General features: G+C 47.2%; 1 protein-coding gene across 6 annotated transcripts in view; it reads right to left on the minus strand.

Annotated features, from left to right (window-relative positions):
* Positions 1–13190, minus strand: part of SSH2 (slingshot protein phosphatase 2) — an 89344-nt gene that overhangs the window by 44636 nt on the left and 31518 nt on the right. Inside the window, exon 1 of one of the 6 annotated variants that reach the window (XM_061470176.1) lies at positions 4470–4620. The exons of 4 other annotated variants lie outside the window; for them this stretch is intronic. In XM_061470176.1, the coding sequence (XP_061326160.1) occupies positions 4470–4525 (56 nt within the window). In that variant the 5' untranslated portion in view covers positions 4526–4620. Of the gene's footprint in view, positions 1–1292; positions 1333–4469; positions 4621–13190 lie in introns of those variants that run through there. One more of the 6 variants, XM_061470179.1, reaches the window with a different exon arrangement.

Genomic DNA, 13190 nt, shown 5'->3' on the forward strand with positions numbered 1-13190 from the left:
AATCCCAAGCATTTCCAGAGACAGCAACATCTGCAGAAGTTTCAAGACAACACAGACTCTACCATTCACAGCCTTTTAGAACATGGACTTGGCAGCCCAGGCTTCCTAAGTAAAACACACTGCTTAAAATGGGTGGTGGAGTAGGGGGTTTGTCCTTGAAACACTGGTTTGCTGCTTGAGTTTTGATTTTATGTCTGATAACCATCTCTGTCTCTCTTCCAACCCCCTACCAGGAAGGATCGGTGAGACAAATACCCATAGCTTCCAGGGGAATAAAAGGAAAAGCCAAACAGGAAAAGTAGTTATGAACAATACAGCCCTGGCTCAGTTAATGATCAACTCTGGAGCACACAGCATACTGCTCTTACCCAGTTATTTGCATGAAGCTTTTCATCATCAGTGGGTATTAAGAGGTGTTTTATGCATCACATTTTGTGTTATCGCAACCAGCAAAGTACTAAAAAAGATGAGAAGTCCCCTATGACTGCTCAGTCAACAGGAAGCCCATCCACTGCACAGGGTGAGCTCAGCTGCATGGAGGGGTGGGCAGGAAGGGTAAGGGGTCAGGTTCCCCTGCCTGCACATTCCCATTGCATCCTTGATGGAGTATGAAGCCATCTTCTGCAGTCATGCAAGGAACATAATGCACAATTAAATGGAAAACAGAACCGCTGCAGTCCGTACTGATCCTACCAGAGATGAAGAGCTCATCAACTGGTTTCTGTATCTCAAGCACCTCCAACCAGAGCGACCCTCAGCAACTTCAGCTGGAGCTGAGAGCAGTAACTGGAATCACCCTGCTGTTCTTCCAGCCTTCTGAGCAGCTGTTTCAAAGAACCTCCTCATCAACTCTTAAGTATCCCTGACTCTCAGCACAATGGTGAAATGCTCAGAGCTCCAGCACTTACAATGGCACAAAGGCAATTAAAGATTTCCAATAACACACTGCTCGGAGGACTGGTCTAATTGCTGCACGGTCAAGGTTTTTGGCTACAATAACATTGTGAGCAGATAAAAGACAACGTTGTAAGGTTTCCCATTCAATAAATAAATAAGCAGCTCTCCAAACAATAGCAACAGCACCTAAAGCTCCTGACTTTGCACAATTTAGAATGAGACGGTCATGAAATTTCCTCCATAAAAGCCTTGGCTGCATGACAAGGGTGAATGAAAGGGGTGGGAGAGGACAAGGGGCAAGGCAGGCTGGGCACAAAGGCAGCCTGCAGCAAGGAGGAGGCAGCACAATGAGCCCCAACCACCCCGTGGTGTAGTTTAGTGGAGTTTGTGATTACCTGCACAGCCTGTGACTTCCTCTTACGTGAAGCGTGTGGTTTCTTCACACCACGCTTTATCACTTAAAAGAAAACCGAGTGTGTGAAAGAGCAACAGCCAAGCCCGTCAGAACACTGGGTGTCTACCTTTAACCTTCTGCTTAAAATCATAGTGTTTAACTTGTTGGCTTTACCTTTTAAGAGCTCCAAATGCCCACAACACTGAACTTATCTCTTCCAGCTCCTACTTTCTCCCCCCCCCCCCCACTTCCATAGTTTAAAATACTTACAAAAACTATCAGTTAACATCTCATAATAGAAAACAGGCCAGTAGGAAGCAAGTATGAGAACCATGGAAAGGAGCAAGCTTATTCACAGGCTTAGACCCATCTGGCTCCAAACTGTTGGAGGATGAAGTAGTAAACAGCATTAACACGTGCTGAACGTGAGCCCAGGGAGGGCTCTCACTGCTGTTTTGCAGAAAAGAAGCTGAGGCAGAGAGAAAAGTACTTAAACACATGAAAAACGCACAAACCCACCCAGAGAATGTGGGCACCAAAGGCAGGAGGTTAATTCTCAGGTTAAAAGGAAAGGCTGAGGACCATCGGCACCTTTGGACCCCACTCCCTTGATGAACACCAGCCTGGTGGGACTTTGCCATGGTCACACAGGAAGGATGTGGTGCAGCAGGGAGCCAGAGCTGGGTCTTCCTGAATCCCAGCTGAGCCCCCTAATCACTGGATAATCCCATTTTGCTACCCAGATAAAGAGGAAAACGGAGCGACAGAGGAATTTGGCATTATCACAGGGATGTGGAAAGAAAACACTTTAGGGGCACCAACAATGAATTAGATACCTAAACCTTAGCCAAAAGCAGAGAAAGCGACTGCAGGCAGGAAGAACGGATCTATGGCAATTTTTCCAGGTTTCTTCTGCTAAAAACAGGTTGGAATTTGCAAAATGGCTGAAGTTGGGCTTTTTTCTTTCTATCTTTCCATCAGCTGCCTTAGAGTTTTAACTGACCAAAGTATATTTTGTATTCTACACATAAAAAAACCCTGATCGATCAGCAGAATTCCCACTAGGGTCAATGAGAGCAGCAAGACTTTCTGGAATGAGGCACAGCTACAAAACCGGAGCATTTCTGATCAACACAAGTCTCTCGGACACTATTTGAATCCTTGTGAACCTGAAATGAATTCGACCCAGAGCAGCTGACTACATTACTGACCAAAAGCGTCAACACAAGAGCAATTTCTGCTGATCTCTGAAAGTCAGAGCTGATTAGCCAAATACATCTACTAAAGGATACACTGAAACAGAAGTTTCTGATAACACTGGGCTCACCACTGCCCTTCCCGTTCCACAGAGGATACATTTTTAGCCCAGCAAAACACCAAAATCTGGATTTTTAGGTCTTGCCCCCGATGAAATAAGGACACCCAATATTAACCAGCCTTTGTGAAGTTGTAATTAGGTGCATAAACTTTAAATAGGTCTTTATTATGCCGGCTTGAAAGCCCCAGCACTGTCCTGATTGAGAACGCTATCAGATGTTAATACAGCACTCAGCCTTGTGTGAGCATTCATGTGTAGGCCAAAAGCTCTGTCATTCTCATGCTTATTAATCTTCCCTTCCAGGAGGCAAAGGACAGCGTAAGCTCCTCTGATAACTGGGTTATCTCTCTCCCCAGAAAAGGAAAGGGTGGTCCTTCCAACCAAGCAGCCATTTAAACTACTACTAGATACAACCCTGCAGGGCAATGGGATGGGAGAGCAGAGACAAACAGCATTTCCTCTTCCTTTGATCCCTTTCCGTCCAGGCTCAAACTGTGGGTTAAGTGTTTGAGCAGAGTATAGAACAAACATCTTAAAAGCGCTTAAGTTGTTACCCAGCTACCTAACAGAGTTTGGTAAATCATGGTGAGCTGTAAGGAAATGTTTCAGCCTATGGTAGGTTGGGGTTTTGCTCCAGTTCCAGGATTATTGCTGCTTCCCATATCTCACCTGCATCCATGCTTCAATGGAACAGTTCAGGTGTACCACCCTTAAACCTCTTTTATCAGGAACCTCGAGGAAAGCTGTAATATTTACAGGCAACACCATGAGGGGAAAAAATTACTAAGTATTTTGGACTTACTTCCATATGAGCATAAGCACGAATATGTACTGAAGTAGATACGTCTCATATAGATATGCCTTGTGTGAGGTAGCTCCATTTCTAGCAGGACAAGAACCCAGGTGCAGGTGGGACCCAGCCTTTTATCCTCCTATCTTGAAGCCTTTCATGATGCTTCCAAGAGATAAAACAGCAACTGGCTTTTTTAAAGGAATATCAAGCATGGCTTTACCGCAGGGACTACGCTCTCTAAACCCCTTATCTACCACCCCATAGCAACCACTTCCCTCTTAATCCTTCCAGCTCAGCCCCACAACTCGGGCAGTCGCTGTTAATCGTCTATAAATTAAATAATTATTTGTATCTGCATTTCAAAGGGGGGTGCAGCGGGACAGCCCGAGCCTTCCAGCAGCTTAATACGGGCACAGCCACTCACACGGCACTTCAGAGCTGCCCAAAGACTGACAGGACTTAAAAACTGGCATCAGTTCACGTGTCCCCCTCCTGACCTGCAGGTCCCGAGTGTGAGACCTCAGTCCTGCTCCTACTGCATCGACTGAAAATACCAACCCCAACGCCGCAGCTCCCAAGAAATCAAACAGGGGCCAAGCTCTGCTTAAAGCCCGAAAGAGGGACGAGGGACGCTGCCACTGGAGGCTCGCACCTCGCTAGCACGGCACAGCCCGGCGGTGGCGAGGCGAGAGCGCCGCAGCCCCGCACAGGGCACGGAACCGGCGGCACAGCGAGAGGACGCGCAGCCCCTGCTTCCCCTGAGCGCTGCTTATGGAAGCGCTCAGCTGGGACCCAAAGCTGTTGTAGGGACACCCCCCCCCCCCCCCCGAACAGCGGCGGAGAAGCGGGACGGGAGAAGCCGCAGCCCCCGGTAGCGGTGCTCCCACAGCCCCGCTCCCTCCGGCTGCGGTGCCGGCTCCGCTGCCACGGGGAAAGTTTGCCCGAAGGGAACCCGCGGCGGAGCCAGCGACCGAAAGCGGGGAAATCGCAGCCCGGTGCGCGCAGCGAGGGACCCGCTCGGAGCCGGGGCAGGCGGGAGGAGCGATGCGGCCCGTGCCGGTACTCACAGCTGAGCGATGGCGCCCTGGGAGATCACGGCGTTGTCAGAGAAGTACGGGATCATCGCGGCTGCCCGCGGGAGCGGCCGCGCTACCCCGCGGCATCGGGACCCGCCGCTCCGCTCTGCCCGCGCCCCCCGCACAATGCGCAGGAGCGGCCCCGGAAATGGGGCGGGGCTTCCGCAGGCCCCGCCCTCCGGCCGCACGTGGACGCTCGGTCCCAGTAGGTCCGGGACCGGGGTTTGAGCGGTGACTGCCCCGGGAGGGCGAGAGAGAGGGAAAGGGGATGGGAAACGGGACGGGAAGCCCCGAGCATGGCGTTTGGTGGTGGTTTAAGTTATTTTATTATTAATAATTACTTTTATATTTCCCTTTCCCCCCTACATCCAGGCCACAGAACTGAAACGAGGTTTGAAGCAGCACATCAAAAGATTCTTTCATGCAAAAAGCAGGCAGCGACAACTCGGGTGCTCAGGAACCGAGTTAATATCTCTCCTGCAGGAGACAGGGGGAAGGGAATAGTTCTTGGCAATAATTTTCCTATGCAGAGATGTGACAACTCGTTTCTGCCAAAGGAGAAGCCTTTCAGTGCTGTTTCATCTTTAGCTCCGTCGTCTCTCCCGAGAAAAGGAAGAAAGGAAGTTCCTTAGAACAAAAATCCTGTCCTCTGGCTGCTGGGAATTGCAGCGCAAGGAGCTGAGTTTTCCACTGCAGAGAGGAATTCAGATGTTACAGCACAAGGGAAACTATTAAACAGAATTTTATTTAATGGCAGAGCCCGCCCCATCCAGCCCTGCACACAGGACAACCCCAAGGCAGTAACTGCCTGTTCCAGATCCGCATTCTCCAGCCCTCACGCCCACCAAGCAATGGAAAAACAGCCCAGGAACCTCAGAAGTTTGTTCAGTGTTTCCCGTAGGGAACACAGGACATCACAGCAAGGAGGGATGCAAATAATACACTGCTCTTACGTTATCTGATGTGGATGGCACATGCCCAGCTCCAGCGAGATGGCAGAGGATGATGTACATTTAAACACATACACTTACTAACTAATTAATGGCTTTAATCTGACAGAGGGGAGACTGCGATTAGATACTGGGAAGAAGTATTGTCTGAAAGGTCTCAGCCATCGGGGACTCACAGAGAGGACAAAGCAGTGGATCTGTGATTCTGCAGGTTTTGCTAGAACATGGCTTGGTTGCATTAATTTAAGCAATGTCATCTTATATAGCCAGGAATACAGCTCTGGTAATGGTTCCTCACAGCTGTAAAGAAAATGCAGTGCCAACTTGCTGCAGTGCCAAAAAAAATCATTTTCTGAGGCAGGAATGAAGTCAGTGCAAGAAGCAATGGAAAAATGAGGACATTATAGAAATGGAGGGTAACGCAAGCCCTCCAGAGGTTAGGGGACTGGCAAGAACCTCATCTTCAGTAGTAACACATACCACGCAGTCATAGACTGAAAAACAAACCCAGAACTTCTGTTCTATTCTGCTTAATAACTTAAGGGCTTTATTCAAGCACTGTATAAGACTAAACACAGAGACATCAAGATTTCTTACACGCAACTAGCATTACAAAGGCAAGCCCTTAAAAACTGCTCAAAACAAGTGCAGTGATTAACTACAAGCAATACTCTCAAAGCAGCTACTCATAACATATGGATAATAGATTTGTAAATGAATTAGTCCTGGATTAATACAACCATGCACTGCATGTCCATATGCTAGGAGACCAAACGATAATAAAATATTCTAGTTTGGGGTTTTTTTGAACCTTTAGAAAACAGGAGTGGAAAATTCTTGAATAAGTTCATACATGGAAATCTGATCTAATAAGAAGTATTTGAACGTGGTTTTGTTGCCATAAAGATTGCAATACTAGCCTAAGACTGACACTGCCTTCAGGGTACACAGGGTACACATTACAGACAAGTGGTTCGGTTCCCATTGGTATAGCCTGTGTTATTTTCACATCCTGGTTTTTAAAATCAGGATTAAGAAACACCCTCATTTCTTTGCCAAAGTCACATCCTACATTTAGACCTGAGCACAAGTACTGACCCCACAACCCGATCCCTCAGCGTGCAGGAGCAAGCGGGAAGAAAGGGCTTCGAGGGGATGCCCAACAAGATGAAGTTGAAGGCAGCAGGTCACAAGACAGCAAGAAGCTGCTCCTTGCTGGAAGCAGGTGCACTGTGCTGGGACAAACACATGAAGAATTTAAAGTGCACCAAATTGCAGCGATGACAGGCAGCAGCCTAAATCATCACTGTGCTGCCATGGAGCATGTGAGCACAGCCATTAATCACCCTATGACAAGACACAAGTCAGTCTGTCTGGGCTCTCGTGTGCTTCCCAGCCCAGCACACGGAATTACCCTTTGCTGCAGGGGACAGGCACTGCCTGTCCGAGTTTCAGTCGGCATTTTGTGCTCCACAGGAGGTCACAGGATTAGCAGGGCCATGCTGCAAGTGGTAAACAACACCACGTCTGCGCTCAGCACAACGCGACCCTTGTTGGGCAGCAGGATTTAACCTCTGAACACTATACAGACTAATAAAGTGCAGTTCCATATATTGTGCAAGGCAGACTGTATAAATACCCATCCCTAAACCTCTGCAACACTAACTAAGCCGGCTACTCCGGCAGCTAGAACCAGTTATGGAAGCAAAGTGGAAAAAAACTATGACAAAGCGTGCTCAGGACATCCAGCCAGGTACTTCAGGAGTAGGGGACAGAGGCAATGCCCACCAGAGCCACCTCTGCAGAGAAGTCTAAGGGCACAGAGGGGAAACATGCATGTACAAATGTCTTGTATTGACTTGTAGAGTTCTGTTTGGCAGACAATAAAGCTGAAAATCATGTAATGGTTTGGGTTGGAAGGGACCTTAAAGCTCATCCAGCTCCAACCCCTGCCACGGACACCTTCCACTAGAGCAGCTTGCTCCAAGCCCCTGTGTCCAACCTGGCCTTGAACACTGACAGGGATGGGGCAGCCACAGCTTCTCTGGGCACCCTGTGCCAGTGCCTCAGCACCCTCACAGGGGATAATATAAAATAGTGAAAAATAAAATACATGGTTTATTCAGCTGCCTTAGCGTCCTTACCCATTTTAACATGTTTTGATCTTGCAATGATGTAATAGAGTAATTCTGTGTCCTACAGAGGGCTTTGCAGCTTGCAAACGGGATCCTCCTTGTACAGCTGGGGCCTCAGGACATAGATCACCAGTAAAAACACATGAAGCCAGGTTTTGCATTAGCATGCACAGATTTCACACTTGCAGAAAGCATGCTTTCAGCTGGACATAGTCCTGTCAGTGCACATAGCCCCTGTGCAAAGAGGACATTAATCAAGTTGATGTTTCCATCCAAGATCAACAGCTTAAGGCGGAATTGCTTCTTCTTGTCAGACTACAAAAAGGTGTGGGTGTCACCTCATTCCACCCACTCCTATCCCACAGGGGTTGCTGAGTGTCTGCTCATGTGCCAAGATGATTAAATCCAGAGCAGTGATTGTCTTATTGGGCATGTTCAATTCTTACCCTACACTGGGACCCGGTGACCTCTTTTCATTTCAGAATATATCTGCCAGCAAGACTTTCTCTGGTCCTCTCAGTTCTGTCCTTTTGAAGAGCCCTAATGAGGATGATAGATTGCCAATAGTCTCTCTAGAAACTCCAGTGGGTATGAAGGGTTGGGTATTATTTTAAATGCCTTTGGACCGAAGTCCAGGTACTGAAGCAAGGAATATTCCTCTCTTCCTCCAACACAGCGGGGTAAACCTGTGGAAGGTACTACAGCTGTAATGTTAGTCATGTTCAAGGTAAAGTGAACAGTGGGAGGTTGTCAGGCGTAGGAATTTTGGCCTCGATCCATTAGTACCAGTGTAACAGATAAAGCGATGCACAACCTGGACTTGTGTTTTCAGGGCATGATGAGAACAACTTGTGAAGCTGCTGCTCTAACAACAAACCTCCCCCTCAGCACCATCGCATCCTCTCCCCACGGAGCGATGAGCTACAGCACTGCCTGCCCAGGCACCTTCACTGTGCACATGGAAAGGTTGTTCTTCACTGCTGAGCAGCTGTTTCCCATGTCATTTAGGACAAATTCCAGACTCTGGAAAACAACATGTCACTGCTCCAAGCACTGGAGTCTTGCACAGGCACTGCCAGAGAGAGCAGAGACAGCAAGTTCATTTCCATGTGCAGAGGGTGGGCAACTGCTTTGTTTTTCTCATCAGCAGCTGTACTCAGTGCTTCCCCACAAAGGCAGCTGTCTCAGCATCAGGTCTTATGGGGGAAAAACAGTCCTAAAAGGTAGCTTGGAAGAATATGGTGCCACACTGGAGCTGGTTGAGGGTCAAGGGATCAGATGGCCCTGCTTTTGTTTTGCTGGGAGGTCAGTTAATTCATCCTGTTGCTGTGAGGACATAATGAACAGGCTACAGATGAGTCTGAGTGGATTAAGGCTCCACACAGATGACTTATCTGGGGAAAGCCTTACACCGTGAACAGGTAGGGAGCAATCCATTGAGAGCAGCACCTCCTGTGCTCCATCCCCACCATAGAGGGAGAAGTTGCTCTGTCAAGAGTCTTTTGGCCATTGTTAGCATGGGAGACAAAGCCTTCTGCATTATGTAGTCCAATTTATCAGGAAAACATGAAGCCTCTTCAGTAGCAGGGATCATAAACAAGCCAATGCATGCAGAGCAGAATGAGACATAGGAAAGAAACAAAGCATCCCCAGTGAGTGAGAGGCTTACCACCCACCAAGGCAGCATGGAGATACACCAGCGTTATTACACACTGTCAGGGAAATTTAACAAAGTAATTAGAAAGGAGGCCATACCTAGTTAAAAAAGAGGGGGGAGGCAGGAACAGGGAAAGCATGCAAAACTATACTTGAATCCTGAAGAACCAGTCAGAACAGGAAGCCACGTTCCAAATTTGGTTATTTAAGCTGTCAAAGAGTATTTCTGTTTCTAGTTCTTGAGCAAAGAAATCAGACAGGCACAGGGATAGGGCGATAAGCATCACAGAAAGAACAAACCCCTGCTTTTAAAGCCCTTCTGGTCAGTGGCCAGTCCTGATCAATGATTAGGCTTCTTAGCTGAGAATTCAACACCTATTTTGCAATATTATCACTTCATTAAACCCTTCCCTCACAAACCCCACACCCAATCACTGCATAGTTTACTTATCATTAAATCTTAGAGGGTCTGACACAAAGAGGTCAATGCTCAATTACACCCCTTTTACAGAGGCAGAAGCAAAGAAGACTGAAGGGACCTGAGCAGTGTCCTTTTCTATTTACAACAGGAATCTTTCCTTAACTTAGATTCATCTACCTTAGAGCACCTGGTTCATGCTCAGCAGGAAACATGAGCACGTATGGAATCTTTACAGCACCTCCTGGTCAGATCCTTCTTTGCTAACCTCTAAAGAAGGAGCCCAACTGCATGGGGGCAGTTCTGGGCTTGCTCTGTGCTAAGCAGACCTTTTTGGTAGCTGAAGGACCTGACCCACCTTGTTTCCTTTCACTTCCCAGTTGGTCTTTGCTTTGTTCCTCACTCTCCTCTGTTCACGTGCTTAGATTGGACACATTAAAAATCGCTTTCATAAGCATTCACGTGTTGATCGAGCTCCCTGCTGCAGCATCCTGTGTTTACCTCGTAATGCAACAACATTAGTCTGCTTGATCCTTCACATCACACCTGAAGTCACCTTACACATTACTGTGATCCACAGGTATGTAATCAGACTGGTCATGCTGCAAGCACAGACACAGAACTTGCAGTGAACCCCGGTTTTACTACAAGTGCTCTATCTTTGCTCACAGTTTGGTGATAAACCAGCTGGTAATCAAAACTGGAGACCACAGACCCGCTTTGGTGGCCCTCAGAACAGTTTCTGGTGGTCAGCAGAGCTGGCAGATTAACAGAACTGCTCTTTATCTCAGTATTACATTCTCCACAAGCAGCTGTAGTAAATGCCACAGGGAGGCTAAGCTGTCACTGAAAGGAAAGACAGAAAGATGGATTCAGGAAACACATTCTAAAGATAAGGTTCATACTGCAAGAGCTTAGTAATCTCCGGCATGGATAAACACAAGCTTTCCTGTACACTACACACACAGTCCCCTCTCACTCAAGATCTGGAGTTACAAACTCTCTTGTACATCCATTAGAAGATCCAGCTACTGTTCAAGTACCAACAGAGTAAGTGCTTGGCAACTGCAGCAGCAAGCAAAGGAAGCACAAGGCAGGTTTAGTTCCTAGAACTCACAGCGGGTGGTTTTTGGAAGTCTCTTGCAACAGCAGATAGGCTCTAAGGATAACCATAAGTGTCAGGAGCCTGCCGCAGGAGCACCAAATGGTGATGATACACATCTCTAAGAGCCACAACAGGCAAAGGGTGCTGCAGATTCACACATCTCACCATGGACTGTGCGTGAACCTTCTGAAGTGCAGTCAGTTTGGTACCCCCGGGGACTAGCACCCCTCTGCAATAACCCAGAGGTAGGGAGATGCTTACAACAGGTCTCAGTTTAAAAAGCAAACAAGTTGGCTTATGATTTATTGAGCTGTCGCCCTCTACAATGAAACACATGCACCAATTCCACTTACTGTTTGAAAAGCAGCTTTTATGCTGTTACAAACCATAAGCTCCTGCATCAGACTGTGGTCGTCCGCTCCTAAAACAAAGGTATTTACTCACAGCTTGAAACCTTGAGGCATCTTGGCATATCCAACTGCTATCATGGCAATAATCTGATTGGCTTTCCTTCCCAGTTCACTCCTGGAAGGAACTATTTTGACTAAAAACAACAAACCAGAAGTGAAGCATACTTGGGCTGCAAAACGTGGTTTGGGTTTATTTCTTTCTGGGGTTTTTCATACCACCTGAAGAGGGGAGGAAAACCACTTTTAGAGAACATTTCCAGGTAACAACCCCCAGATTTTGAGCAGGACCTCATCACTTCCTATGGCACTTGAAGGGAGTGACGGGCTTTACCCAAGCAAACAGACTTTAGTCTGAGCAAGAGCCAGGCCATAAAAGTTCAATACAGCCTACCCAGTTTTAGATGCAGCAGTTACTGTGCAGCCTCAAATGCTGCATTTCAGCAACCACTGGGGTTTCAGAGCGCCCAGAAGTGGTAAATTCACAGTGTGGAAATAGAGGCACGCTTTAAAACATAACCCCAGAAAGCAACCAGCAGATCCTGACAGCAAATCTGACGCAGACTGCAGCACCACTGCTGCCCCGGGCCCTGGAGATGTCGTTTGTCAGCAAAACAAAGATGCTGAATCCTTGCAACCTTGGCACAGAGCGCACAAAACATGACTGTCAATACATCAGTTGGTGTAAATACAACTCAGAGCTCAATACACATGCGTTTTAGGTAAGTTTTAACAACATCAGGATGATGCAATGAGATTGTTAATGCAGATGCTTCATTTAGTGTATTCAGCGTGGCAGCATGTCTGGGGACAGGAGGAGAGATGCACAGGCCAGCTGGCTGTACAGCCTCCAGATAGCCTAATAAAAATGTCTAGAAGGCAGCTATGAAGGTAATAAATATAATAAATAGATTCTCCAGGACATCTGCTTATGTATTACTCTGTCCCAGTCCCATTAGCCAAGAGTTAGACAGGTGACAAGGACTAGTTCCATCAGGGACTCCAAAGCAAAAATTGGACCTGTGTTAGGGACTTGGGGATTTCACCCATGAAGTGCAAGAATGGTCACAGTTAACAGCAGGTTACAGAGACCCTCCTGCAGAGCAGACACGAACCCTCTCTCTGCACCTCCAATAACTCTCCCCATCTCTTGGAGAAACGCTTTAAGTGGATTCTCCTAATTCACAAAGCAGAAAGCTCCTCATTCCACGATGGTGCTGGCAGAAGCGGTCTTGTGGCGAGCGCAGACTTGTCATGTCATTTGCTTGCTCTGTAGAGCAGGTTTAAGTTTAAACAATGTTTTTACACACTTCCTCTCCCTCACCCGTGAGACAAGAGTCCATGCAATGAGGCCTCTGTGCTGTTAGATCTTAAAAAGCACAAACAGATCAGTAACCAGACAGACTGTTTGTTTTATGTATCATGATCTTGATGTACCTACCTAAAAGTTTGAGCTCTTGTTTGAAACAAATTCCTCTGCCTCTTTGGAGGACATTTTAGACTGGCTGCTCTTAACAGCCTCTGCTCAACAAGCACAGTCACTCCAACTGTCACTCCTGCTGTCCTGCTGCCAGTCTTTTCTGCACGCTCCTCTTCGCCTCAATATATATCCCATAGCTCATCAGTGAGAAAAGATAAAGAGCAGAAACCTAACACAAAAAGCTATCTAGAAATTGCAAGGCACTGGACTAGCAATGCTGTGGGGCTGGATCCAAATGGAACATCTGTCTCTTCTGAGAGAGCAGTCCCTAGATTGTGCAGAGACATGGGGACTCAGGAGGAAGGAAATGAAGGCTGGACTTCATGATCCTCCAGACTGATCACTGCAAACATCTCCCGACACCAAACACATCTACATGCTTATGTTTAGGTCTTAAGCTAATTCCACTGCAAGCATTAACATCTCTATGCATTAACATCCTACTTAATAAATACTGAAAAGTTATTTTATTAACTCAAACATGCTTTAGTACTACCAGAGTCGTGCATTCCACATCCAGTTAACGGGACCAGTTAACACGAGTCCGGGCTCGCTTGATGC

This window comes from Pezoporus flaviventris, unplaced genomic scaffold, assembly GCF_033815535.1.
Source record: "Pezoporus flaviventris isolate CSIRO_AGI_PZ_B2104156 unplaced genomic scaffold, CSIRO_AGI_Pfla_v1 ptg000063l, whole genome shotgun sequence".
Classification (NCBI taxonomy): domain Eukaryota; kingdom Metazoa; phylum Chordata; class Aves; order Psittaciformes; family Psittacidae; genus Pezoporus; species Pezoporus flaviventris.